We start from the raw sequence: 26,303 nt of genomic DNA on the forward strand, positions 1-26,303 counted from the left end.
AGTTTGCGTAAGTACATAATATATACAGCCACATAATCTGTCACAAGTTAATGGTACTGAGCTTATAAAACTGATGCACAATTTAAGCAGGAAAGCATTTACTATGCGGGTGTATAGCCCTTGTGGGTGAGAGGCACAGCCCGAGATCTCTTGTTGAGCGCTCACCTTAAGCAGAGTCATTGAAGGGAAGAGCTAGGAAAATTGATGTCTGAAGTTCTGTTCTAATCCAATTGAAGTGAATAAATAATAGCTTGAATTTTTTTATCAGATGATTTGCCCATAATTCAAGTAGAACTTTATGTTAGATTTTTTCTTGAAGAAGGATTAAATAAGGTCATCGATGAAGATTGCAATTTGGCATTTTAGGTTTAATTATTTCCTTGAAATCTAAAACAACACAGATGTGATGCCCTTTGCCAAGCATCCCTATTCAGTCTTAGCCTGTGTGTTTTTAAGAATTAGTATATATGGGCAGTTTGTTTCATGCTTTATAATAATACCAAGGTTTTGGAACGTAAGAGGATTTCACATCCTGGCCTTTAGCAGAAGGGGAATCAGTTACAGGTGCACTTTGCTGTTTGACCTGCACATGTGTTGAGAGTCATTTACTCAGTGTCCTTTCAGATAGTCCAGATCCAGCAGATTTCTTTTGAAGTCGGGAGAAAAAGAATTCTTCATGTACTTACTACTAATAATAGAATGAATGCATTTAGTTTTGTCATTTCAGAACAGTGATTTACTATTTAAAGAAATAAAAGGTAATTCCCTATTTTTACAGATAAGCAGCAAAGATGAAGATTTTTTAGACCTTTCCGTTGACGTGGAACAAAACACATCGATCACTCACTGCTTAAGGTAACTGGAGAGTTACTTGTTTTGAAATTTAATGAATATCTTTGGTTTAGAGTATTTTTAAATGAATACACAATTTTCTGGTATAGACAAAATAAATTTATTTTGAATTTTACACAGGGGTTTCAGCAACACAGAAACTCTGTGCAGTGAATACAAATATTACTGTGAAGAATGTCGCAGCAAACAGGAAGCACACAAACGGTAACTTAGCATTTTTAAAATTTGTTTGTGATTCTCTGGCAGTGGGTGTTATAGATGGGCCTTTCTAGATGAAAGTGGTGTCTGAAAATTTACACTGAGTAAAAATTCTTAATTTTATCATTAAGTAATTAAGACTCACGAAGTTATTACTAGATAAACAATATTCAACTCTGCAACATCCAGTGATTTTCTACACTTAGTAGAAGTTGCTTAAGAGTCATAAACCAGTACAGTTAAAATACTTGACTTTGAAGCTTGCCTGCTTCTATAAACGTTTTCTTGGTGAGGAGAGAGAAGGGGCAAAATCCTTTCCTCGCCCCTCCCCTAGCTTCTGCTGTTCCTACACAGGATCTTGTATCTTCTCTTACTTGGTATTTGGTGTCAAGGAATGGAATCGTCATCATCATTCTTGTTATTTTACTTTTTGTTTTGAAGCAATCTCATGCTCAAAGAAAAGTTGTATGAACAGTTCCAAGAATGCTTTTTTACCCCAAACCACTTGAAAGTAAGGTCCTGATACGATGTCCCATGATCCTGGACACGTGAGTGGCTGTTACCTACCAATAAGGAAGTTTTCCTGTTGCCGTATTCACCCACGTGGGCCAAGTAATACTGAACATTAACTGTCCTCGTGGAAATTATTTCATTAGCACGTATGTCCCAGTACTGTCCTTTATAGAACAAAAGGATCCTGCCCAGAAACACATTACATTTATATTCCATGTCTCTTTAGTCTTTTTACATTTGAACAGTCCTTTCTTGACTTTAACAATCTTGACACTTTTGAAAATTATAGATTATTTTACAGACCGTCCGTCTTTGGGTTCATTTCATGTGTTCTTATGATGAGGTTCAGGTTACATATTCTGGTGGAAATCTCACAGAAGTGATGCTCTGTTCTTCTCATTGTATCCTCTTATCCACGATTCTGGTTTGTCTCACGTGTGGGGATCCCTCAAACCGTTCCCGAAACTCACTGGAAGGACTTACAGGACTCAGCGTATATAGTGAGGCCCACAGCCAAGACTCAGTACAGGGAAGGATGGCAAAGCATCTCAGCATAGTGGAAAGCCAGGGGAGCTTCCAAGAGTTCAGTGCCGTGGAGTCACACAAGACACACTGAACTCCTTCAGCGCTGAATATGATGTGGGGGTAATGTTGTCTTCCTGGAGGCTCATTACAGACTCAGTGTCCATGGTTTTAAACTGGGGGCTGGGCACATAGGCACCCTCTGTCTAGCATGGATCACAATTTTAGACTCAGAAGGAAAGTAGGTGTTGAGCATAAACCATATTGTTTGTTCAGACAATTTAGGCATGTCGAGTCACCCTTATCAATTAGGATATGGTGGGAACACTCCTCAAATCCAAGTTCTCCTTTGTTAACCCAGGACCATCCTTGCCAGCAGGCCTTTCTAGAAAGGATAGTCTGAGGCCTGCGAGGTTAACCCTTTTCTGCACATCCCATTACTGGTGCTGTTATCTTTGAGCACTTGATTAAGGTGATGTCTCCCAGAGTTCTTCACTGTTAAGCTATGCTTTTGCCCATTTATATCATTCATAAGTATTTTGTGTGGAGGTATTTTGAGATTGTAAATATATCCATTCCTCATCAGACTTCTAATTTTTTTCATTTTCTAAATCTCAGCATGGGCTCAAGGATTTTTTTTTTTTTTTATTCAGTGGGTTATGATCCATAACCATTCTTACTTACTTTCATGTGGAAGTTATCCCCGGTTTGGCCAGTGGGAGCCCCTTCAAGCTGGTGCCCGTGTCTTTTTGACATGTCCCATCATTCTTGAGTGCTTCTTTACTTTGCGGTGTAACAAAATATTCCAGGCCTATTTTGTACTTTCCTTGCCCCACTCTGGTACCAGCCTTTTTTTTTTTTTTCTTAAAGAATTTATTTATTTATTTGACAGAGAGAGAGGCAGCGAGAGAGGGAACACAAGCAGGGGGAGTGGGAGAGGAAGAAGCAGGCTTCCCGCTGAGCAGAGAGTCCGATGCGGGGCTCCATACCAGAACGCCAGGATCATGACCTGAGCCGAAGGCAGACACTTAAAGACTGAGCCACCCGGGCGCCCCTGATACCAGCCATTTATCCCAGAAGGCCTGGTTTCTTTTAGGAGAAGAATGATGTTTAGAAAGCAGGACTCTGGTATAGGTGTGCTCACTGATACTGGGATGTCTCTGTTCCTGAGTCGCCTCAGTGAACAGAGCTGGGTGGTGTGTGTGTATACATATGTACTATACATATGCTTACATCTGTACCTGTTTATCTTATCTGTTGAGCTATTGATACTGAAAAACCATGGAGTCACAATTACATCCGCATTTTCAGCCGACACCATAGGGTTCATTCTAGTTTTCTCCTTTTTAGTATTTGTAATTTCCTTCTCTGACAGTAAAAATTGGTTCCCATTATCCTTATATATTTAGTTATTTGGTTAGTGACCCTGTCTGTAACCGATCTTATCCCCTCAACCCCTTGCATACACACAACTTTCTGTCGAACAGATGTGCTCTTTGCTCTGCTTGGGCTTCTCTCCTCTGCCTGCCCAGATATCTACCCTGTATGGCCCTGCCTCATGGTTACAGTGAAACATCCATGAAAGAAAGAAGAAGAACTTAGATTTTTAAATGATTGTATTTTTGTTTTTATTTTGGACACAGGTATATCTATAAGGAAGGGAGACGTTTTAGGTCATCAGACGTTTTAAGTCATCAGAACAGGTTACTCATTGTTCCCTTCTATTAGTGAAGATGATCGGAGTACCTCACCTAAGTTTGATTGTGTCATGGGGGTTGATATACTAGATTAATCCTGAAAATGTTGTGGAAGGTGCCTAAGACTGTTGGTTAAGGAAGATAGAGTCAAGAACTAAATATAGTTAAGAGGAGAGCAACTCACAAACTTCTTTGGCTACGCAGAGGTAGATGCGTCTGTGAGCATAAGCTGATCTTCAGACAGAATGACAGACAGCCATACATGAGTAATTAGAAATTGTCTGCCAACTCCAGCTGTTTGTTTGAAGGCATCCATGTGATTTTAATATATTATTTAATATTAGATCTTTTATTAAAGTGCGTGGGGAATATATATACTCTGCCAAGAAATTAGAAAATAAGGTAAGTATAAATCAGTTAAGAACCATCATTTATAAAAGCACTGTTAATATTTTTGTGTATATCCTAGATTTTTAAAGTGTGTATGTGTGTACACATGTAATTCTTGAAATGGAATTGAATTTTATGTACAGTTTTATACCTTATTTACTTAATAACTTACAAACATGTCAGTGAAAGTATACTTTTACATCATTCTTAAGAGGCGCTGCATAGTGTTTTTTATATGGGGATACCATAATTTTACCGATCCTCTAAATCTGATAGTTTAGACTGTTCCCTTTTTTCACTGCTGTCATGCTTTGATGGAGATATTTTGTATGTGTACCTCTAGCCATGCACACATTTTCACACAGGTTTTAGGGTATTTCTGTAGGATAAATTGTGTGTAAGTTTTTGGAAAGATAGCAATACAGAAGTTATCTATTTTCTACTTGGATCTAGTGTCAGCGCTTCTGATAACTTCCATTGTGATATTGGGCAAGTCATTTAATCTTTTTGCATTAGTTCACATCTAAAATCCTTACCAGCTGTAAAAGTCTGTAGTTTCTAGTCTCAGAATAACAGAATAAGATTGTGTTAGATATACAGATCATTGTTCTTATTAAACAAAAATCCGTTTGACTTTAAAAGGTTTCAGTCTGGGGGTGCCTGGGTGGCTCAGTTGGTTAAGTGTCCGACTCTTGATTTCAGCTCAGGTCATGATCTCAGGGTTGCGAGACCAAGCCTCACGTGGAGCCTGCTTGGGATTCCTCTCTCCCTCTCCCCCTGTCCCCACCTCCTGCTCGCACACATTCTCTCTTTCTAAATGAATGAATGAATGGTTTCAGTCTGTTTGAAGGACAAAAACCTCATGATCATCTCAATGGATAAAGAAAAAGCATTTGACAACATTCAACACCTGTCCATGATAAAAACACTCAACAAACTAGGAATGGAAGGAACATACCTCAACATAGTGAAGGCCATCTGTGGCAAGCCCACAGCTAACATTATACCCAGTGGTGAAAAACTGAAGAGCTTTTCCTCTAGGATCAGGAACAAGACAAGGATGCCTCGTCTTGCCATTTTTATCGTACATAGTATTGGAAGTCCTAGCCAGAGCAGTTAGGCAAGAAAAAGAAATAAAAGGTATCCAAATGGGAAAGAAAGAAGTCAAATCATCTCTGTTCACAGATAATATCTTATATACAGAAAACCCTAAAGATTAAACAACAACAACAACAAGCCTTGTTATAACTAGTAAGTTCAGCAGAGGTGCAGGTGCAAAATCAGCACGTGAAAGTCCATTGCATTTCTGTATACGAACTGTGAACAACCTGAAAAGAAAATTCACAGAACAATCCCATTTACAGTAGTATCAAAAATGAATAAAATATTTAGAAATCAATTTAACCAAGGAGGCTAAAGACGCTGAAAACTATAAAATATTGCTGAAAGAAATTAAGATACGGACAAATAAATGGAAAGATATCCTGTGTTTGTGGATTGGAAGACTTAATATTCTTAACATGGTCATACTACCCAAAAGCAGTCTGCAGATTCAGTTTAATCCCTACCAAAATTTAATTGCATTTTTTGATGAAATAGGAAAAAAACATCTGAAATTCATATGGGCTATCTTAAAGGTCTCTTAAAGCCAAAACAATCTCAAAAAAACAAACCTGGAGACCTCATACTTTCCAACTTCAAAACATATTACAGAGCTACAGTATTCAAAACAGTGTGGTGATGGGGATAAAGACGGACATGTAGACCACCGGAACAGAATAGAGAGCCCAGAAATAAACTTTCGTTTATGTGGTCAGATGATCTACAAGTGTGCAAGGGCTACAAAATGGGAAAGTCTGGTCTCTTCAACAAACGTTTTGGGAACACTGGATATCCATATGCAAAAGAATGAAGTTAGACCCTCATACCATATACAAAACTTAATTGAAAATGGATTAAGGGCCTAAACATAAGACCTGAACTATAAAACTCCTAGAAAAAAAATAGGGGAAAATCTTCATGACATGGAATTCGGCAATCATTTCTTAATTATGATACCAAAAGCACAAGCAACAAAGGCAATAATAGATGGGACTGTATCAAACTTGAAAATTTATGCATAACAAAAGAAACAATAAACGGAGTGAGAAGACATGAATGGGAGAAAATATTTGAAAACCAGTATGTGATAAGAGGTTAATATCCAGAATATCGAAAGAACTCCTACAGCTCAACAACATAAGCCAATCACCCAATTTAAAAATGGTCAAAGAAGTTGAATAAACGTTTCTCCAAAGAAGATAAACAAATGACCAACAAGCATATGAAAAAGATACTTAACATCACTAGTCATCAGGAAACTGCAAATCAGAACTGCAGGGAGGTATCACCTCACACTTGTTAGGATGGCCCCATCAGAAAAAGAGAAAATAAGTGTTGGTAAGGATGTGGAGAAATTGGACCCTTGTACGCTGTTGGTGGGACTGTAATTTGGTGTAGCTGCTTTGGAAAACAGTATGGAGGTTCCTCAAAATATTAAAAACAGAATTACCATATGACCCAGCATTCGTGCTTCTAGATACAGATCCAAAAGAATTGAAAACAGGATATCAAAGAGATTATATGCACTCCTTTGCTTATTGCTGCAGTGTTCACATTAACCAAGAGGTGGAAGCAACTTAAATGTCCATCAACAGATGCGTGGATAAAGAAAATGTGGGATGAACGTATAGTGGGATATTATTCAGCCCTAAAGGAGAAGGAAATTTTGTCATACTACAACACGGATGAATCTTGAGTATATTATGCTAAGTGGAATAAGCTAATCACAAAAGGCAAATTCTGTATGACTCCAGTTACATGAGGAATCTTAAGTAGTCACATTCTTAGTAACAAAGTAAAATGTTGGTTGCCAATGTTTGGGGGGAGGGGAAAAGGGGAGTTCAGTGGGTATAGGGTTTCAGTTTGCAAGTTGAAAAAGTTCTAGAGATCTGTTGCACAACAGTGTGCTAATCAGGAACGCTACTATACTACACATCTAGAAAGGGTTAAGATGGCAAAGTTGATGTAACATGTTTTTAAACCACAATAGAAAATGCATGTGGTTTGGTCTTCATTCAGAGTATATCTATGTTTGTATTAATATAAAGAGAACGTCGTCTTCAAAACCAAAGGTTTCAATCTTGGAACACCAAAGAATGATTTCTGGGAATGTTACCATAAAGTAAGTACTCCATGATCAAATGAATTTGCTGTATAATAAAATTTCCTCTTCATTATTTATTCATGCTTCATATTATAGACTCTGAGAAGACCCACAGAATAGAAGAAATTTATCTTTTTATCTAGCTTTATACAGAATTTATCTGCTCATAGACTCCTTTTTATATGGCACGCCTATTGAACTATACATAGCACGGCCCAGGAAAAATACTGGCTTGGTAAATGTAGGTGAAACAACCTTAAGCTGTTCCACAATGGGAGGATAAAGCATATGGGGAAAGGCAAAGTGATGTCGCCAGGGAACTGGAATGAGAGGGTTCAATGGCTTTGTTTCCGGTGGTGTTTTCCTGTCCTCTGGGCACTGGGGTGGGAGTGGTGCTGGAGATTTTCAAAGAGCACCCCTCTGTCACTCCTCTGTGCCTTAGAGCAGGCTCTGATGATGAGCAGCTGGACTGGGAGCTGAGCCAGCCGGACTGGTTCTCTGCTACACATCCTTCCTCTCTTCACTCCCCGTACGCTCCCTTTTATGCCGGATGCACCGTAGCCCACTTTCAGGCCCAGTGATGTCTGTGCGAGGCGTTGGGGAAGACTCGCAGTGCCCAGGGCAGCTGGGGTCAAGCTGTCATGGCCACCTGTCTTTCTCTGTCTACCCTGATCTAGTAATTGAGGTTCTTCCTATACCTGAGGGCAAGTTCTTCCCTTTTGCTCCATTTTCATAACCAGATCCATATCTTCTTGCATATGCAGGCCCTAGTCACGGTCAGTGTCACGTCAGCAGCCTTGTAGTCGGCATCCCCAACCACCCCTGGCACGCACCCTGCCTTGGTCTGTTGAGACTGCAGAAACAAAGTGCCATAGACTGGGGGGAGTGTAAACGGCAGCTGTGGCCTTCTTAGAGTTTTGGAGGCTAGCAGTCCAAGGTCAGGGCGCCTTCTCACTGTGCCCTCACGTGGTGGAAGGGTGCTAGCAAGCTCGCCAGGGTCTCTTTTTTAGGGATACCAGTTCCAATCCTGAGGGCTCCAGCCTCATGACCTAAGCACCTCCCAAAGGCCCCGCCTCCTGGTACCATCACGTGGGGCCTTAGGTTTTGAACATAGGACTTTGGGGGGACAGAAGCATTCAGACTGTAACACCCCTCCTGCCTTCCCCATTAGAATCCTCCTGAATCTGACCTGTGTTTCTGGTTTCCTGGGCCCTTGTGTCTTTCGACAGGTTGCTGTCTGGCTGCACAACTGGTAGCATCTCCGGATAGCACCCAGTACTCTTCCCCCTCTGGTCAGGGCAGTCCACACCCGCCTCCCCTGTCCGCTGGCCGGCCTTTCTTAGGAACATGCTCTGGCCAGCAGGCTCTGTTGTGTCTGACTTTCCTCTCAGGGCTGGCAACTCACATCTAGTCATAGCTGCTGTTCCCCTCTCACCCCTCGGCCCGACCTGCCCCAGGTAGGCCTAGCGGACCTGACAGTATATGAGAATGTGGAATTGTATGTGTGTACAACTATGAAACTCTTCTGTGTGGTCGAGACTTCGCTGTTGGGGCGCCTGGGGGGCTCAGTTGGTTTCGCGGCTGCCTTCGGCTCAGGTCATGATCCCAGCTTCCTGGGACTGAGTCCTGCATTCACATCGGGCTCCCTGCTCAGCGGGAGCCTGCTTCTCCCTCTCCCTCTGCTGCTCCCCCTGCTTGTGCTCTCTTTTTCTCTCTGTCAAATAAATTAAAAAAATCTTAAAAAAAAAAAAAAAAAAAAGACTGCTCTGCCAAAATAATTTTAATAAGTTCTTACGTGCCTGCACTGGGATGTTTAATTTCTCTGTGGCAGAGTTTGCATGTTAGTGCCCTTTGGCCCACATTCAACATATAGACCTCTTTGCTGGGCTCACACAGTTTATGCAAGTGGGAAATTTTACTTGAAAATGGTTTGTGGGTTTTCTTGAGGGGGGAGGGTTAAAAAAAAAATCAGACGGCATTGGAATCTGGAACCTGCGTTCCTGGGGCCATCTGTCACCTGCAGTGGAGTAGCTGGTATTATGGTCTGGAAATGGTTGCAGACAGTGCCGGTTCTCCACCACCCCCACTCCTGTAGGGCTCTTCTTTGGGGGCTCCCCTGGGTCTGCTGCTGAAGGAAGCTCCTGAGAGTTTCTTTACCCCGTGACCTTTGAGCAGCAGATGGAGAAGAGTGCGGAAGCCAGGTGACTTGATGGGGTGCAGAGTATTCTGCAGTGAAATTCAGAGCTCAGGAGTTTCCTGGCGGGACCAGGCTGAAGCTGCCCTCTGTGAGACTTTTCCAGAGACTGAACCTTTAGCTGGCTTCTTCCTGTTCCTTCTTGGCTCCCTGGGTCAGGGTCTAAAACCCTAGGTAATAAGACCCCAAGTAGGAAGGATGTGCTCCTCATCGCTGTGGTCCTGGCCGCCTCTTACACTGGCTGCTGCAGGTTTGAGTTCGTAACCTGGTATGTAACGCAGACAATGCAATTTTGCTAAGAAAATAATATCTGTAGTCTGCTCATTTCTGGTTTCGTGGTGAAATATTTTGATTAGGTTGGAAAAGGACATGCTTGTTTTTAAAAATCACATCGTTGATAAGCGTAAGTTTTCTGCCGAGATCTAAAATTTCTGGAAAATTTAAGTAGGGGCGAGGTTGCTTTTCTTCAGGAGGAGAAATATGCTATACTAATATTTTAAGATCCCGCTTGCATATTTATTATTACTTTGCTAGTTTAGGAATATAAAGGAATCTTTCCATTTTTACAGTTATTGGTCTTTGTTTAGAAAGAACCTGAGGAAAAAACATCATCATTTCATTTAGTAGAACCATTATATCATCACCAAGTGAGGCTTATATGTTGCTGGATTCGGTTCACTAATGTTGTCTTGATTTTCACATCTTTGAAATATCATGATTGGTATTAATAGTCTGTACTTTTCTTATACCTTTGTCAGGTTTTGGTGTTGGGTTCATGCTGGTCTCAAAACGAGTTGGTGATCATTCCCTCTGTATAAAGGCGTTTGTGTAAGATGGGTACAGGCGTACTTCGCTTTATTGCACTTCACAGATACTACGGTTTTTACAGCTTGAAGGTTTATGGCCTCCCTGAGGCAATCAAGTCTATTAATGCCCTTTTTCCAAGTCAGCATTTGCTGACTTCATGTCTCTATGTCATATTTTGGTAATTCCCACGGTATTTCAGACTTTTCATTACTATTACATTTGTTACAATGATCTGTGATCTTTGATATCACTTGTAATTGTTTGGGGGTACCACAGACTGTGCCCATATAAGATGATGAACTTACCTGATGTATGTGTGTGTTCTGACTGCTCGATCCACTGGCCTTTTCCCCACCTCTTATCCTCTCCTCTGGCCTCTCTGTTGCCTGAGACACAACGAAATTGCAGTTAGGCCAGTTAGTAACTCTGCAGTGGCCTCTAAGTGTTCAAGTGAAAGGAAGAGTCACATGTCTCTCACTTTGAATCAAAAGTTGGAAATGGTTAAGCTTAGCGAGGAAGGCATGTTGAAAGCTGAGACAGACTGAGCGGTAGGCTTTTGCGCCAAACATCAGCCAAGTTGTGAGTGCAAAGGAAACATCCTTGAAGGACATTAAAAGTGCTACTCCAGTGAGCACATGAATCATAAGAAGGAGAAACAATTTTATTGCTGATACTGAGAAATTCCGAGAGGAATTTGATCTCCTCTGGCGAGGAGTTCAAACCAGCCCCAACATTCCCTTAAGCCGAAGCCTAACCCAGAGCAAGGCCCTAACTCTGTCATTCTGTGAGGGCTGCGAGAGGTGAGGAAGTGGCAGAAGGAAAGTCTGAGGCTGGCAGAGGTAGGTCCATGAGGTGTAAGGAGAGAAGTCAGCTCCGTAACATGAAGTTCAGGGTGAAGCAGCAAGTGCTGGTGGAGAAGCTCCAGCAAGTTCCCCAGAAGGTCCAGCTACCAGAGTAATGACGGGCTACACGCAACAACAGGTTTTCAGTGTAGACGAGACAGCCTTCTACTGGAAGAAGATGCCACCGAGGACTCTCAGAGCTAGAGAGGAGAAGTCAGTGCCTGGCTTCCAAGCTTCTGTCTTGTCAGGAGCTAATGCAGCTGGTGACTTCAGTCGAAGCCAGTGCTCACTGACCATTCCGAAAATCCTAGGGTCCTTCAGAAGGACGCTAAACCCACTCTGCCTGTGCTCTATAAATGATACAACAAAGCCTGGATGACAGCACATCTGTTTACAACATGGTGTACTGAATACTGTTAAGACCTGCTCAGAAAAAAAAAAAAGATTCTTTCAAATACTGCTGCTCATTCATTGATAATGCACCTGGTCACCCAAGAGCTCTGTTGGAAATGTACAATGAGACGAACGTTTTCATGCCTGTTGACACAGCATCCGTTCCACGGCCCATGGATCAAGGAGTCATTTTGACTTTCCAGTTTTATTCTTTAAGAAATACATTTCATAAGGCTCTAGCTTTCATAGAAAGTGATTCCTCTGATGAATCTGGACAAAGTCAGTTGAATCCCTCCTGGAATGGGATGCTATTAAGAACAATGGGAAGAGGTCAAAATATCAACATTCGTTTGAAGTTTGGAAAAAGTCAGTTCCCACCCTCCCGGAGGACTTGGAGGGGCTCAGGGGTTAGTGGAGGCGGTCATTGCAGAGATGGTGGAAACAGCAAGAGAACTGGAGTTAGAAGTGGGTCCTGAAGATGGGACCGCAGTGCTGTGATCTCATGATCAGACTTGAATGGATGCGGAGCTGCTTCTCATGGATGAGCAAAGAAAGTGGTTTCTTGAGATGAAATCCGCTCCTGGTAGAAATGCCGTGAAGGTCGTTGCAACAACCACAAAGGATTTAGACTCTTACATCAACTTAGCTGATAAAGCAGCAGCAGGGTTTGAAAAGACTGACTGTAATTTTGAAAGGAGTTCTGTGGGTGAGATGCTCTCGAACAGCATCCCATGATACAAAGAAGTCCTTCATGAAAGGAAGAGCCAGTCAGTGTGGCAAACTTCATTGTTGTCTTTTAAGAAATAGCCACAGCCACCCCAACCTCCAGCGGCTGCCAACCACCATGATGAGTCAGCAGCCATCAGCAGTGAGCCAAGACCCTCATCCCCGGCAAAAAGATGATGTGACTTGTTGAAGTTTTAGATGATGCTTTGCCTTTTTTAGCAATGGAGTATTTTTTAATTAAGGTATCTGTTCTGTTTTTCTAGACATAATGCTATTGTGCATTTAATAGATACAGTGTAGTGTAAATCTAAGTTTTGTATGCACTGGGAAACCAAAAGTATCATTTCACTGGCTTTTTGTGATATTTGCTTCATATGGTGGTCTGGAGCTGAACCCACAATATCTCTGTGATATGCCTGTTTCTTGGATTTTCCCAAATTTTCATAATATAAAATAACTCTAGAAGTGAATTTTTTTCAGAAGCCTTGTATTTGAGATGATGTATTTCAGTTCTAGAAGTGGGATTACTGAGGCAAAGGCCATAAAGACTCTTATACTGCTAGATTTCTTTCCAGGAATGATTATCTGCTTGTTTATTCTTGCTAATGTTTTTCAAAGGCCGGGATAGAATAGTAAATGTTTCTGGAATAATAAGCTGCCCACCACATTTAAGATTTGTAGGATGCAGATTTAGTATAATGCTACAAAATGATTTTTGTTTTCACTTCATTAGAGGCAATGGCTTAGTAAATTTCATTTTTTAATTATGAAAAGTGTTTTGCTTCATTGAACATATAGCATTCGGTTCTGCTACATTTGTCAAGTATCTGTCTTGTGCCAGGCATGTTGCTTGATAGAGAAATAAAATGAAAAAAAAAAAAAAAAAGATTTCTACCTGCCAAGATTTCAGATCCTAGAAGAGGAGAAAGACCCATAATCATCTAAATATTTTATGGCGTCATAAACCGTACACACACAATGAATCTGCGAAGTGCCAATGGCAGATTGAAGGGAGGAGATATTGATCCCAGGGGTTACAACATTTGAGCTGAGCCTTCATTCAGAAGCATAAACTGTCGTTAGAGAAGTAGGAGTGCAGAGGTCGTGTCAGGGAGAAACGGCATTTAACGGCATAATACAGATTAGTTAGAATGTGGAAGATGGACAGTGGTTTTACAGTTAAAGACTTATCTCCTAAATTTGCAGGTTATTTAACTCCCTTTCTATGATGCATGTAGTCATCATTCTTCATATGGAGTTATTTCTTATCTCTGGCAAACACCTTTCACGGAATGGTCTTTAATGCTTTTCTCATTGTGTCCTGTTCTCCATCCATTATTGAATTATATAGACTGGTAGAACCACTGGCTTTCAGTCTCCACTCACATCCAAAGGCGTTAGCAGCTTATGTAAGGAACTGGTTCTCCTCCACCCATCATTGGCATCATATGCAGTAAGCCTTATCCTTAGGGACCTGTATTTCAGAATAAGGATTTCTGAACAAAGGACTGATACCGGTCCATCTATTTTGAAGTCGTGTGGAGTAGAAAGTCAGATTATGTCATTTGATGATGATGGGTGGGGTGGGATAGTCTTAAGATGTTCAGAATGTTGCTTTGCCATTAAAAAAATAATTGGTAGGAATATGCAAAAGTGGGCAGTGCTGGGCTATTAAAACTGACCATGAACTATTTGTTAGCAGAATCATAAAGTTTGATAGTTCTTTGAAGGACATGGTATGAATGCCTTTCATGAAATTTTGTTTCCATGTTTATTTGAATAGGATGAAAGTTAAAAAACTGCCCATGATTCTAGCTCTGCACCTGAAGAGGTTTAAATACATGGATCAACTTCATCGATACACAAAACTGTCTTATCGGGTAGTTTTTCCTTTAGAACTTCGTCTGTTTAACACATCTGGTGATGCGACCAATCCTGACAGAATGTACGACCTTGTTGCCGTGGTGGTTCACTGTGGAAGGTAACTGCAGCCGTGGGCCGAGTGGGCGAGGGTCTCTGTCCGTGGGGCAGGCGTTCAGGACGGTCTCAAGGGCTTCTGCTGTAGACCTTTCACTGTAGACCTTCTAGGGGCTTTAGCATCAGGATAACTTGATTGCAAAATGGGATGTTTCAGATACAGTGCATTTATCATTTCCTCCTTAAACTTTTATATATTGAAATACTATTGCCCAGATTTGATTTTTATTTTTCTTCTGTCAATATTACTTTCAAGGAACTTTAAGACCTCTTAGTTTTCTTTTTATTTCTTTTTTCTTTCCTTTTTTTTCAGTAAAAATGATGCCTAAATAGATTTTGTAAAATAAATTATTTCTGAGATGAATTGCATATGTTCATCATGTTAATGGTAATGAAAAAAATTTAAATGGCTTTGGAAATAATCTTTAAAGACAAGTTTTCTGATTTTATCGATCAGTATGTTTATTTCTTGATAGTCAACTTAGTGTGCCATCTCATTCTATATATGTGCATTTATAAAAATAGCTCAAAAAAGTCTCAAAGCTACAGGAGCATCACACGGTCAAAATTTATATTTGGAACATGCAGTCTTCATTGACTGTTTAGAATTTCCTGTATAATTTGAAAACAGACACTCATTCTTTCCCTGCTGGCTTGGGGAAGCTTGTGCTAACAGCATGTTTCAGCCAATGAAAAAAGTCCTTGGCCTTCTCACCTTGAGCTGTTCCTCCCACCTTTCTGTTCAGAAAATGTATGGGCAGCCCGGGTGGTAACCTTGCTGCAACTCCACTGTTCCTGTCAGCCTCTCTCCCTGTCCTCCGTCCTCAGCGGTCATCTTTCTTTTCCGCGTTTGGACCATCCTGTTTCTAAAGGAAGGCTGGAGACATCTGAATGGAGGAAAACCTTACCAGACAACTTAACCTTGGTGGAGTGATTCAAACCAGAGGGTTTGGAGTCAGAGAAACCTGGCACTTGGTTCTGTTCCTGCCATTTACGGCTGGTGTGACTTTATACAGTACCCCCTGAATGTCCACTTTCTCTTGTGTAAAATGCAGGTCATGTTAACAACCCCACTGTGGTCTTAGGGTTAAAGGGGGAATGCGAATCACTTAGCCGTTCTTCTGTTTTCTTAACATAACAGCATCGTAACCTTTTCTAACTTAACTGTTCCTTAGCCTCTTCAAATTTGGGGACGGTTACTAGTTTCACTTTCCTTAGATTATGCTAGAGTTCTTGGAATTGCTCTGCTCACAAGACCGTGAACTCTGAGATTCCTGACCACAGCCGGGCCGGGCCCCCTCCCTGACTCCTTATTCCTCTTCTCTCACTGTGACTCCCCCTGCCTTCCTCCCCTCCCGGCCTCTTTCAACCTCTCTGGCAGCCATCCTGGGTGCTCTTCCCTCCAGCCCAGCCCCATTTGGTGCCACGCCTCTGTGTTCACATAACTGCTGGATGCGTCCTGCCAGCCATAACTTACCGCATGGTGCTGCATTATATTTCTCAGATTGGAGGTCCGTTTCTGTTACGAGAACAGGCACGTCTTAAAACAGGAAATGATTTGTCCATTAACAGAAGATTAAAGACATTTTCAAATCTTATTTTTTATTTATCAGATTTATTCGTGGTTATGTTTCACGCGAGAGTAGAAGGGGCATACTTTGCCTGCATCCTTCCGCTGTAGACGATGCTCACTGTTAGCAAGCCTGTGCCGGTCCAGCTCACGCGTTCTCACTCCTGAATGTCTGCTGTGTAGCAGATTTCTAGCAGGTGCTTGCGGAATTACTACTCGTGTGATCCTTTCAGCCCATCTCAGGCTCCACTGTAACCTGCCTTCCTGGATTCCTCAGCCCTCTCCGTCCCACCTCCTCTCTCTCGCTGGAGGGGGTCTGGGGGTTGCAGTACCCCTGCAGCTCTGCTTTTATATGCTGCGGGGCCCTGTATTGTGTTTGTGCAGGGTTCTCTCCCATACTCATGTGTCTTCAGGGCGGAAGTTGTTGGTGCCTTTCTCATCCCCACAGCGGCCAACACTGTTATTTGCACGGGTGAGGCATTAATACATACTGAGCTGAGCACGTCTTAGGTTGAGAATGCAAATCTCTAGCCCTCGGCTTTCTTAGGTATGAGTTTATTAGCCTCGGCCCTTCCTCATCTTACTGGTTTCTGTAATTAACTTTTGTCTTTTGTTCTTCAAACTACCTCTTTGTCAGAGGAAAAAAGCTGCCTACCGTTTTCAAGTCTCACACTTACCAGCCCTCAGCCCACCTGTCTCCTTCCCTCTCAGGCTCTGTTCCTCAGCCTTTCTGGGATTTTTCTTTATGTTCACCACCTTAAAAATTAAAAAATAAAAAAAAAATTCTTTCTCACTATAAAACACAAGACTCTTTAGAAGAACCCTATAGAAATGGGGAAAATATATATTTTTTTTAGTTTTTATTTTTAAATTTATTTTAGCATTAAAAGCCTTAAAAAAAAAAGTTCTGAGGTATTTTCTTCTGTGGAGAAAGAGCGGTACTCTTGTTTTTGTCATTTTGTCACCTGAGGTACTTGTCTCACCTAACAGGATCAGGGGAGCCCAGACAAGGACACACAGGAGGCTGCTTATTCTATTATCTGATCTTGCTAGTCACCATAAACAGCAATTTGTATTGAAAATCATCTCAAATTCTATAATAATTACAATGGAATTATAACTTAATAAAGAATTATATAGAAGCTTTTATAATGAGTCATACTTAAACTGGGAGAGATTAAAATCTTTGCCATGTCCTTTATAAAGCAAAGGATTTTTTTTTTTAAAGAAATAATCCTACTTGCATTTTATGCATTTCTAGATTTCTTTATTCCAGATTTGTTTAAAATGAGATGCAGGGGCAGTTCTAAGAATTATAATGATGCTAAGATCTAGGTACTTAAAAATAGCACTAATAATACTAACAAAATGTCATTTGTTTTTAAAGAAGTTTATGAAGGTCAAGCTTGATTTCAGAACTATAGATGTGGTATCTTTGCTTTTTTAGGCATCACATGGTATCTTTCCTCAAGAGAAAAATTACGGCCAAGGGAATAAGATTAGAAAAAATTCTATATGTGTTGTTCTGTAGTTTAACCTGGGGTGCTATGACCTTCTGCCATCCTCCCCAAATGCTAAAAAATATATTTAATTTTTTATAGAAGCAAATTTGAAAATTATTTTTAAAATTATAATTTAAAAATTATTACAAAGACAACAAATTATTTTAATAGCATAGCTTTATATAAATAGAATGCTGGTTATGTCTCTCAAAGTAGAGTACTGGTTATTTGATTATAAAATTGAATGCCAGGTCACATCCGTGTAGCTAGATAATAGTATTTTTATCAGTTTCAGTTACTCTCCTTTATAGAACATGAAGTTGAGGGCATAGAAGAGTGATCTTAATAAACATTGTATAAAATTAACTTCTCTTCCTCTTTGTTTTAGTGGTCCCAATCGAGGACATTATATTGCAATAGTTAAGAGTCATGATTTTTGGTTGTTGTTTGATGACGACATTGTAGAAGTAAGTAGTTCTGAATTTCTTATTTTTCTTCAAAGTTATGTGTGTGTTTTACTCTTCTCTTTTTCTCCCAGCCTCTCATTCATATGACAGGTGACGAATATTGTATAAATGTCAAGATCTTCAGATTGTAGTCGGATTCCTACTTCTTACTCCCCAACAGCCAGTCCTGATGCTTGAATGGTCAGGTGACCTTCAAAATGCTTAGAATAAAACAAAGAAAAGCTTTCAACAAGAGAGTCAGTTTAAAAAAATCTTTTGTTGTCTAAAAAAAAAGTTATTGAGGTATAATGTACATACAGAAAGTATACAGATCTTAAGCAACACTTGAATTTTTTACACGTGAGTTTGCCCACACATGTATGTACGTGCACATACACATACTCTGTAACCACTCTTCAGATCAAGGTAGAGAACATTTTTAACATCCTTTGATAAGCCCCCTTATCCCCATCCTGGTCAGTCTTCACAGCTTTCCTTCCCTCTCCTCACCATCCCCTGAACCCACTATTGTGACTTTTATCGTTATGATTAATTTTGCCTCTGTTTGAATGTAAATGGACTCGTCCAGTATGACTTCTTTTCTGTCTAGCAGTTCATTCTTGTTGCCTATAGTAGTGGTTCTTTTTTATTGCTGTGTAATATCCCATTGTAAGGGTATAACAAGTTAGGAATTTGCCTTTTGTCCCTTACCAACTATTATCGAGAAAACTGCCTTGATCAGCACCCTTGTCTAATGCTGGACATAAGCACCCATTTTTCGTGGGTGTATGTTAGGTAGGACCATGCGAAATTGCCATTTCCATAGGTCACAAATGGTTGGGAATTGGTGGTTCCATATAGTTCAGGTAATTCTGTTCTCTAGGAATAGAATCGCTGGACCGAAGGGTACTTGTATGTTCAGCCTTAGAACATAATGCTAAACATTTCCCCAGAGTCTCTGTCCCATTCTACCTTCCTGCCAGCTATGTATAAGAGCCCTGTTTGCTTCACATTTTCACCAGTACTTGGCATGATCAGTCTTTTTCATTGAAGCCATTCTCGTTGTGCAGAGCTGTTTGATAAACAAGAAAATGAAAGGCATGATTCTAAGAAATGTTGAAGACTTTACTGGAATGAAGAGCTCATTTCTGTACTAATATTTCCATTTTGCCTCACAGAAAATAGATGCACAAGCTATTGAAGAATTCTACGGGTTGACATCAGATATCTCAAAGAACTCAGAGTCTGGTTACATCCTTTTCTATCAGTCTCGGGACTGAGAGGGACCGTGATGAAGAGATTCTTTCTGCCTCATTTCTTCTCTGGTTATTTTGGAAAGGATCAAGCACTGATTTTTCAAGACAAGAGAAATGCAGGAAGCTCAGGGGGCGGTAGCACACTTTGCACACAATAAAGCAAAGACTATGGATGAACACGCTCTTCCTATCATGGTAGTTGATTTATTTGCTCAGGTATCATGCTGTCCGTGCAGTTCCACACAGCCAGGAAGTGAAATCAGAGATAGCAGCTCCTCTTGTAAAACAGCCTTCCAGTAATTGACATGCATTTCTCTTTATTAATTGCACCAATACTGATTTGAACTCCTTGGGGTGCAGTAGAAAGACTAGGAGTCCGTGCTAGGTGGTATTGATCATTTAAGGAGATCATACTGAACACACTGCGTAAATTTGCCCGTGTTGAAGATACACAGAAGGAGTATATTCGGTGGTCTTCTCAAGCGTAAACCAGAACTACATTTGGGCCCAACACTTGCAGTTGCCTTCCTGATGTAAGAAACTAACAGATCATTAGAGTCCAGTGTCAGGAAGGCAAATATGTTCTGCTTCTTTGAAGAAGCTTATAATAATATACAGTATATGTATATGTAGGGAACAATTGGTCAAAAGTGGCTTTTTGTTTCCCCAAGGGGAAAGACTGGCTTTGTAATTATAATTTTTTTTCTTATTTATTTTACTTAAAACTGGTAGAGTCTAAGTATTGTGTGAAGTGCCCATGATTCTGTCAGTAAATTTGAGCATATTTTTATTAGTTTTTGTCAGTTTAACTATTCCTTTTGTTTATTTCTATTTTTAAGATGAATTTTAAACTCTATTTTAAATCGTAGGATACCTTAAGAAAAATTTGCAACGAGAGGAGGTAAATATTCTTTTTCAGGAGGAACTGATATCTCTGGCTAAATATTTGTCCTTTTGTTATAGTTTATAAATCAGTTATTCAGCTTTAATTTCAGTACCATAAAAAAACTATCAAAAATTCCCTGTCACAGTTGGAACAAAAAAGGAGGTTGTGGCTCCGTGGTGGTGTCCCAATCTTGAGAATTCTTAAGTACTCTAACCTTTCAAGCTGAGGCCGTGTTTGGAAAATTGGTGTCATAGCAGTTATGTTCTTTTCAAATGTCATTCTTTACCCTGGAAAGAAGTAATCTGTCAGAACCCCAGCAGCCCGCGTGGCTCACTACGAACCCGGCGAGGATGGAGTGTCGGTGACGCAGGCCAGGAACACTCCAAGCAAGTCCTTTTCTCCCTCCGCCCCCCCCCCCCCTTCATCCTTACAGATCTTACTGGAAGAGTGTTCAGAAAGTACACTTTGCATTTGTTAAGACTTCCTTCTGTTGGGAGTTTTAAGAAGTAATATATGTAATGTAAAATGTATGTGAACCATTGCGGTCGACACTTTTCCACGCATCAGTAAGTTGTCTGACGGTGGCCAAATGTAGCGTGCAAGAAATAATTGAATATATATTCAAAATAATAGCGATCAGGCCTTGGATGTTCTTTAAGTCCTTTTAGGCAGTAATTTTTTTTTAATTGCTGTAATTTTCTAAACTTCTTTTACTAATACTGTTGAATATGAAAAAAAATGAAAAAATTTTTTGTCTGCTGCTATTTATTAACATTTATTATCTGTATCTTTTAGCTCAGGAAATGACTTCACCTATTCGTTCCATGAACTGATCTTTAACAGGGTCACTTGGCTAATTGGGCTGTTTAAACAGATGTGCTGGAAGAAAATGATGATGTATTTTGACAGCTCGCTTTTTAAGATTATAGTTGCTAAAGCCTTACGCCGGCTGGAGTGGGTTTATACAAATTACGTAGCCTGCCCAATGACAACATTGCACAGAGAATCACGACCGAGAATGTGGGGAAGGTCACAGACGGGGAAGAGGATACATTTTTTTATTTTGAGGGCTTACACCAAATTGTCTTGGAATTCGAGGCTGTGTTTCTGCAGCTTTCAGTGCAGAGAAAGATGTAAAGTGAGGCTGAGTCAGTTTTTACTTGAGTCAGGCCACAGCATGGATAAGAGAGATAGATGAAGTCATTTGCATAGAGGTACAGCATTGGAATACTACGCTGTGTTTGTTTCTACATTTTGCATTTAAAAAATACAGTAAAAGCAAGGTTGAATTTCATATTAAAGCAAGTTCTAGCATTTTTATTGAGTTCCTTGGTAGTCACACACTGTTCACATCTACACCATGTTTAATAGTATGATTTGTCAGGGGAGGGACTGTGGGGTGATGGTTCTCAATTTCCTTTTTACTCTTAGTACAGCTGCATCTGCATAAAATGTTTTGAAGCTTATCAGAAACTCAGTATACTTTAAAAACATAGGGTTAGGGTTGGGGGAAAAATGCAGGTATTGAGTAAGAAAAGTGACCCATATAGAAAGCATTGTGAGGTTGTGTGTTGGTTGACTGTGATTGAAATGAGGGGGTGGGGTTAGGTTGTAAATGGTGGCTGATTGCTCTCTAACCATGTACATGTTTGTTGGGATGGCTGTCCCATATTTTTTGTATATTGGGATAAAAATTTCTATAAATTATCGTAACTGAAAGTAAATATTCTAAATTAAGTCTCACTGCTAAGTCATATGGCTTCTGTCTTGGAAACTTTATCTTTAGAAGATTGCTTAAGACAGGGGCTGTGAGACTTCAGGAAAAGGGAAAAAAGGAAATGTGTAATATATGGGTCTTGTTGCCTCATCAGTATCGGGTGTTTTCTTTTCCGTGATGGCAGTAGAAAGACCTCACTTTCATAACATACTACTCTTGATACTTTCTTTAAGGATACTTTTCATTAAAGATTCTCTCATGAGGTATTTAACTGGGAGCCGGGAGGCTAAGGCGCTCAGGTCCTGGCTCTTCAGTGAATTTAACTGTGTGACCCTGGGCAAGTCACTTAACCTCTCTGTGCTTCAGTCTCCCTATCTTGTAAAATGGGAGTAATACCTACCTCACAGGGTTGTTGTGGGGATTAATTAGATAAAATGTCTATAAAGCATCTAAGGTTCTTGAAGAAGGCGCTATATAAATACAAAATAATATCTATTAAAGTTGGTTTATTTGTGCTTGTGGGTTTTTAAGTGTGTGTTTTCTTTTTTGCCTAAAATGTCTGCGAATTAGAAGAAGAGTTGACCCATGAACAACATGGGTTTGGGCTGCGTGGGTCCACTTGTAAGTGGATTTTTTTCGATAAAGATAGTACTGTGAACGCAGTTTCTCTTAGGATTTCTCTTAATATTTGCTTTTCTCTAGCTTCATTGTAAGGACACAGTATATAAAACATACAAAATGTGTGTTAATGGCCTATTTATGTTGTCGGTAAGGCTTCAGGACAACAGGCTAGTAATAGTTAAGTTTTGGGGGAGTCAGAAGTTAGACGAAGCTTTCTCGACTGCTCAAACATGGTGCCCCTAACCCCTGGGGTTCAAGTTCAACTGGATACACGGAGAACTGCCTTACTGCTTTTGCTGTGAACTTAGTACTTCTGTTATCCAAAGAGATTTTCCCAGAACAGCATCCGTGTGTGTAATATGGCACATGCAGTGACGAGCCTGCATGTAATCCTCACGTACCTTGCATCTGTCTTCACATAGTAGCGTTTACAAATCCCAAGTTTAAAAATGTAACTCTAGGATCATAGAATCTTAGAGGGGCAAATACGGTAAAAGGCGGTATTTTCAGCGCCCCTCGTCCCTGCAGGGCAGTGATCGCTCCTGCAGAATCTGTAACTTGGGAGTATTCCGACCTGTGCTTGAGCACTAAGCCCTGCTCGCCTGCCGAGTGACTTCGTCAGTAGTTATCAATACTGCCTTTGTCTGTAGTCTGCCTTCCTCACTCTGGGGAGACCGTCCTGGAAACACCCTTGTTTATTCATCTCTCCGAAGGAGTGTTCTTACGATAAACACAGTAACGGGGAACTAGACCGTCACTGGGGACCTAAGACGGCATTCTCTCTTAAACATCTGTATCACACACTTCGTATTGAAATTTTAATAAATGAAATTCCTTGTACTCGAGAGCTTTTCGAGAACTGTTGCAAAGCCAAGACTGCTCCTCCTCCCTTTTTTCAAGTTCCCTTGTTACCCAGTACCTGTTTCTGTTCTTCTGACGCTTTTTTTTTTACCTTTGTTCATTTATGTTTTCTACGATAACATACTACCGTTTTTTATTTCCAGAGCTGCTAAAACAACAACCCATTGTTTGTTGGTTGATGGCATGATAGGCCCTATACTCAGCGTTTTACTTTTTCCTTTTTAACGCTGATCTTGACGATGACCTCTGTGAATGAATTCATGATATCCTCATCTTACAAACCAAAGTCGCTCAGCTGGAACGTAGCAGATCCAGGTTTCAAGTTGGTAGAATTTATTGCCCAGCCAGTGTTTTATTGTGGAAAATACACACGACATACAATTTGCCATTTTAACCATTTTTAAGCGTGCAACTGGGTGACATTAAGCACATTTGCAGTGTTGTGCAACTCACCATTGATTTCTAGGATTTTTCATCTTCCCAAACAGAAACTCTGTACTCATTAAATAAAACTCCCCATCTCCCGCCCCCCAGCCCCTAGTAATTCCTTTTCTTCTTTTTGTCTTTACGACTTTGACTGCTCTAGGTAACTCATATAAGTAGAATCTTACAGTATTTATACTCTTTGGTCTGGCTCACTGGGCTTACATAACATTTTCAAGCTTCATTCATGTTGAGGCACGTGTCAGCATCTCCTTCCTTGTTAGGACTTGGTGGTATTCCATTGCGTGTGTATGCCACATTTTTATCATTCATGAACATTGGGGTGGTTTCCGCTTTTGAGCTATTTTGAGTAACGCCACTATGAACGTAAATGTACAAATACCTGAGTCCCTGACTTCAGTTCTTTTAGGTATATATAAGAGATGGCTGGATTGTGTGGTAATTCTTTTTTAACTTCTTTTTTTAAAGATTATTATTTTTTTTTTGAGAGGGAGGAAGAGAGAGAAGGAGTGGGAGGAGGGGCAAGGGAGAAGCAGACTCCCTGTGGAGCAGGGAGCCTGATGCAGGACTCAATCCCAGGACTCTGGGATCATGACCTGAGCCGAAGGTAGACGCTTAACCGACTGACACCCCAGGAGCTCCGTTTTAACTTTTTAAGGAACCGTTTTCCATGCTGTTTTCTACACCCCTTTACCTTCCCCACCAGTGGTGCACCCGCACTGCAGTTTCTGTATATCCCTGCCAGTGCTCAATACCCTCTCTGGAGGGTTTTTGGTAGTGGCCATCCCAGCTGGTGTGAGGGGATCTCACTGTGGTTTTTGATTTGCATTTCCCTGATGATGACTGATGCTGAGCATCTTTCCATGGGCTCCCTGGCCATTTGTATAACTTCTTTGGAGAAATGTCTATTTAAGCTCTTTGTCTATTTTTAAAATTGGGTTGTGTATTTTTTAAAATTGGATTATTTATAGGGGTCCTTTATAAGGGCTGCATATTAATCCCTTTTCAGAGCTATTTTCTCCCATTTCTTTTCACTCTTACTGATCGTATCCTTTGGTGCACAGATTTAATTTTGATGTAGTCCAGTTGATTCATCTTTTTCTTCTGTTGCCCGTGCCTTCGGTGTCCTAAGAAATCGCTACCAAATCCATTGTCAGGAAACATCCCCTCTATGTTTTCTAGTAAAAGTTGAAGGGTTTTAGCTCTTACATTTAGGTCTTTGATCTATTTTGAGTTAATTTTTAAATATGGTGTTAGGTGAGGGTCCCACTTCATTGTCTTGCACGTGGATATCCAGTTTTCCCAGCACTACTTGTTGAAAAGACTTTTCTTTCCCCATTGAATGATCTTGGCATTTTAATCAAAAACCCATTGGCCATGTATGTGACGGTTTATTTCTGGGCTCTGTTTTATTCCACTGGTCAATGTGTCTGTTCTTGTGCCCCCACAACACTTTTTATTACTGTAGTGAGTTTTGAAATCAGGAAGTATGAGGCCCCCAACTTTGTTGTTGTTTTTTTTTTAAGATTGTTTTGGCTGTTTGGGGTCCCATGAAATTTCATACAAATTTTAGGATATTTTAAAAAAATTATGCAAAAGTTGCCGTTGAGATTTTGAGAGGGATTGCACTGAATCTGTCTTCCATGAACACAAGAGGTCTTCCGTTCATTTGTGCTGCCTTTAATTTCTTTCAGCAATATTTTATTTATAGTTTTCAATGTAACGATCTTTCATCTGCTTGGATAAGTTTATTCCTAAGTATTTTATGGTTTTGATGGTATTGTAAATGGATTGTCCTCTTAATTTTCTTTTTCAGATTGTTCATTGTTAGTGTAAAGAAATGCACCTGATTTTTGTATATTGATTTTATATCTTGCAACTTTGCTGAATTTGTTTATTCTGCTAGTTTTGGGGGGAATCTTTAGCGTTTTCTACATCTAAGATCACACATTTGCAAATAGATAATTTTACTTCCATCTTTTTCAAATTTGCATGCCTTTTATTTCTTATTGTCACCCTATTGCTTTGTCTAGAACTTTCAATACTGCAGTGAATAAAAGTGGTGAAATCAGGCATCCTTACCTTGTTCCTGATCTTTGAGAAAAAGCTTTCAACCTTGCACCTCTGAGTGTGATGTGAGCTGTGCGTTTTTCATGTATGGCCTTCATGTTGAGGAAGTTTCTCTCTTATCCCTAGTTTGAGTGTTTGTATCAAGAAAGGGTATTTAATTTTGTGAAATGGCTTTTTCTGTATCATTGAGATGATCCTGTGGGGGGGTTTTGCTTTGTTTTGTTAATGTATTACAGTGATTTTCGTATGTTGAACAATCCTTGCATTTTGGGAGTAAATCCCATGTGGTCTTGGTATATACAGTCCCCGTAATATGCTGCTGAATTTGCTTTGTCAGTACTTTGAACATGATTTTTGCATGAATATCTTACGGGACACTGGTCTGTAGTTTTTTAAATTATCTTCGGCTTGGGTATCAGGGTAATGCTGGCTTCATAGAGTGAGTTAGGAAGTATTCCCTCCTTTCCCACTTCTTGGAAGAGTTGGAGAATATCCAAAGAGTTTTACAAATAACCAATACTTACGTGCTTACTGTAGGTCATCGTTAAGAAAGGTGAAGGTGTAGTCTTTGCCCTTGAGAAATCTACCACCTAGGAAGGAGTCAAAGGATACGG

At 40.2% G+C, this 26,303-nt stretch overlaps 1 protein-coding gene across 1 annotated transcript in view; it reads left to right on the forward strand.

Moving 5' to 3' along the window:
* Nucleotides 1-22,208, forward strand: part of USP12 (ubiquitin specific peptidase 12) — a 103,209-nt gene extending 81,001 nt beyond the window's left edge. The window contains exons 5-9 of the mRNA XM_045797063.2: nt 779-855; nt 973-1,056; nt 14,123-14,320; nt 17,777-17,855; nt 19,013-22,208. Coding sequence (XP_045653019.1) covers nt 779-855; nt 973-1,056; nt 14,123-14,320; nt 17,777-17,855; nt 19,013-19,114 — 540 coding nt within the window. The 3' untranslated portion in view covers nt 19,115-22,208. The remainder of the gene's footprint in view (nt 1-778; nt 856-972; nt 1,057-14,122; nt 14,321-17,776; nt 17,856-19,012) is intronic.
* Nucleotides 22,209-26,303: the final 4,095 nt, after the last annotated feature.

This window comes from Ursus americanus, chromosome 10 (genome assembly GCF_024610735.1).
Source record: "Ursus americanus isolate L20-20 chromosome 10, mUrsAme1.1.p, whole genome shotgun sequence".
In the NCBI taxonomy this organism is placed as follows: domain Eukaryota; kingdom Metazoa; phylum Chordata; class Mammalia; order Carnivora; family Ursidae; genus Ursus; species Ursus americanus.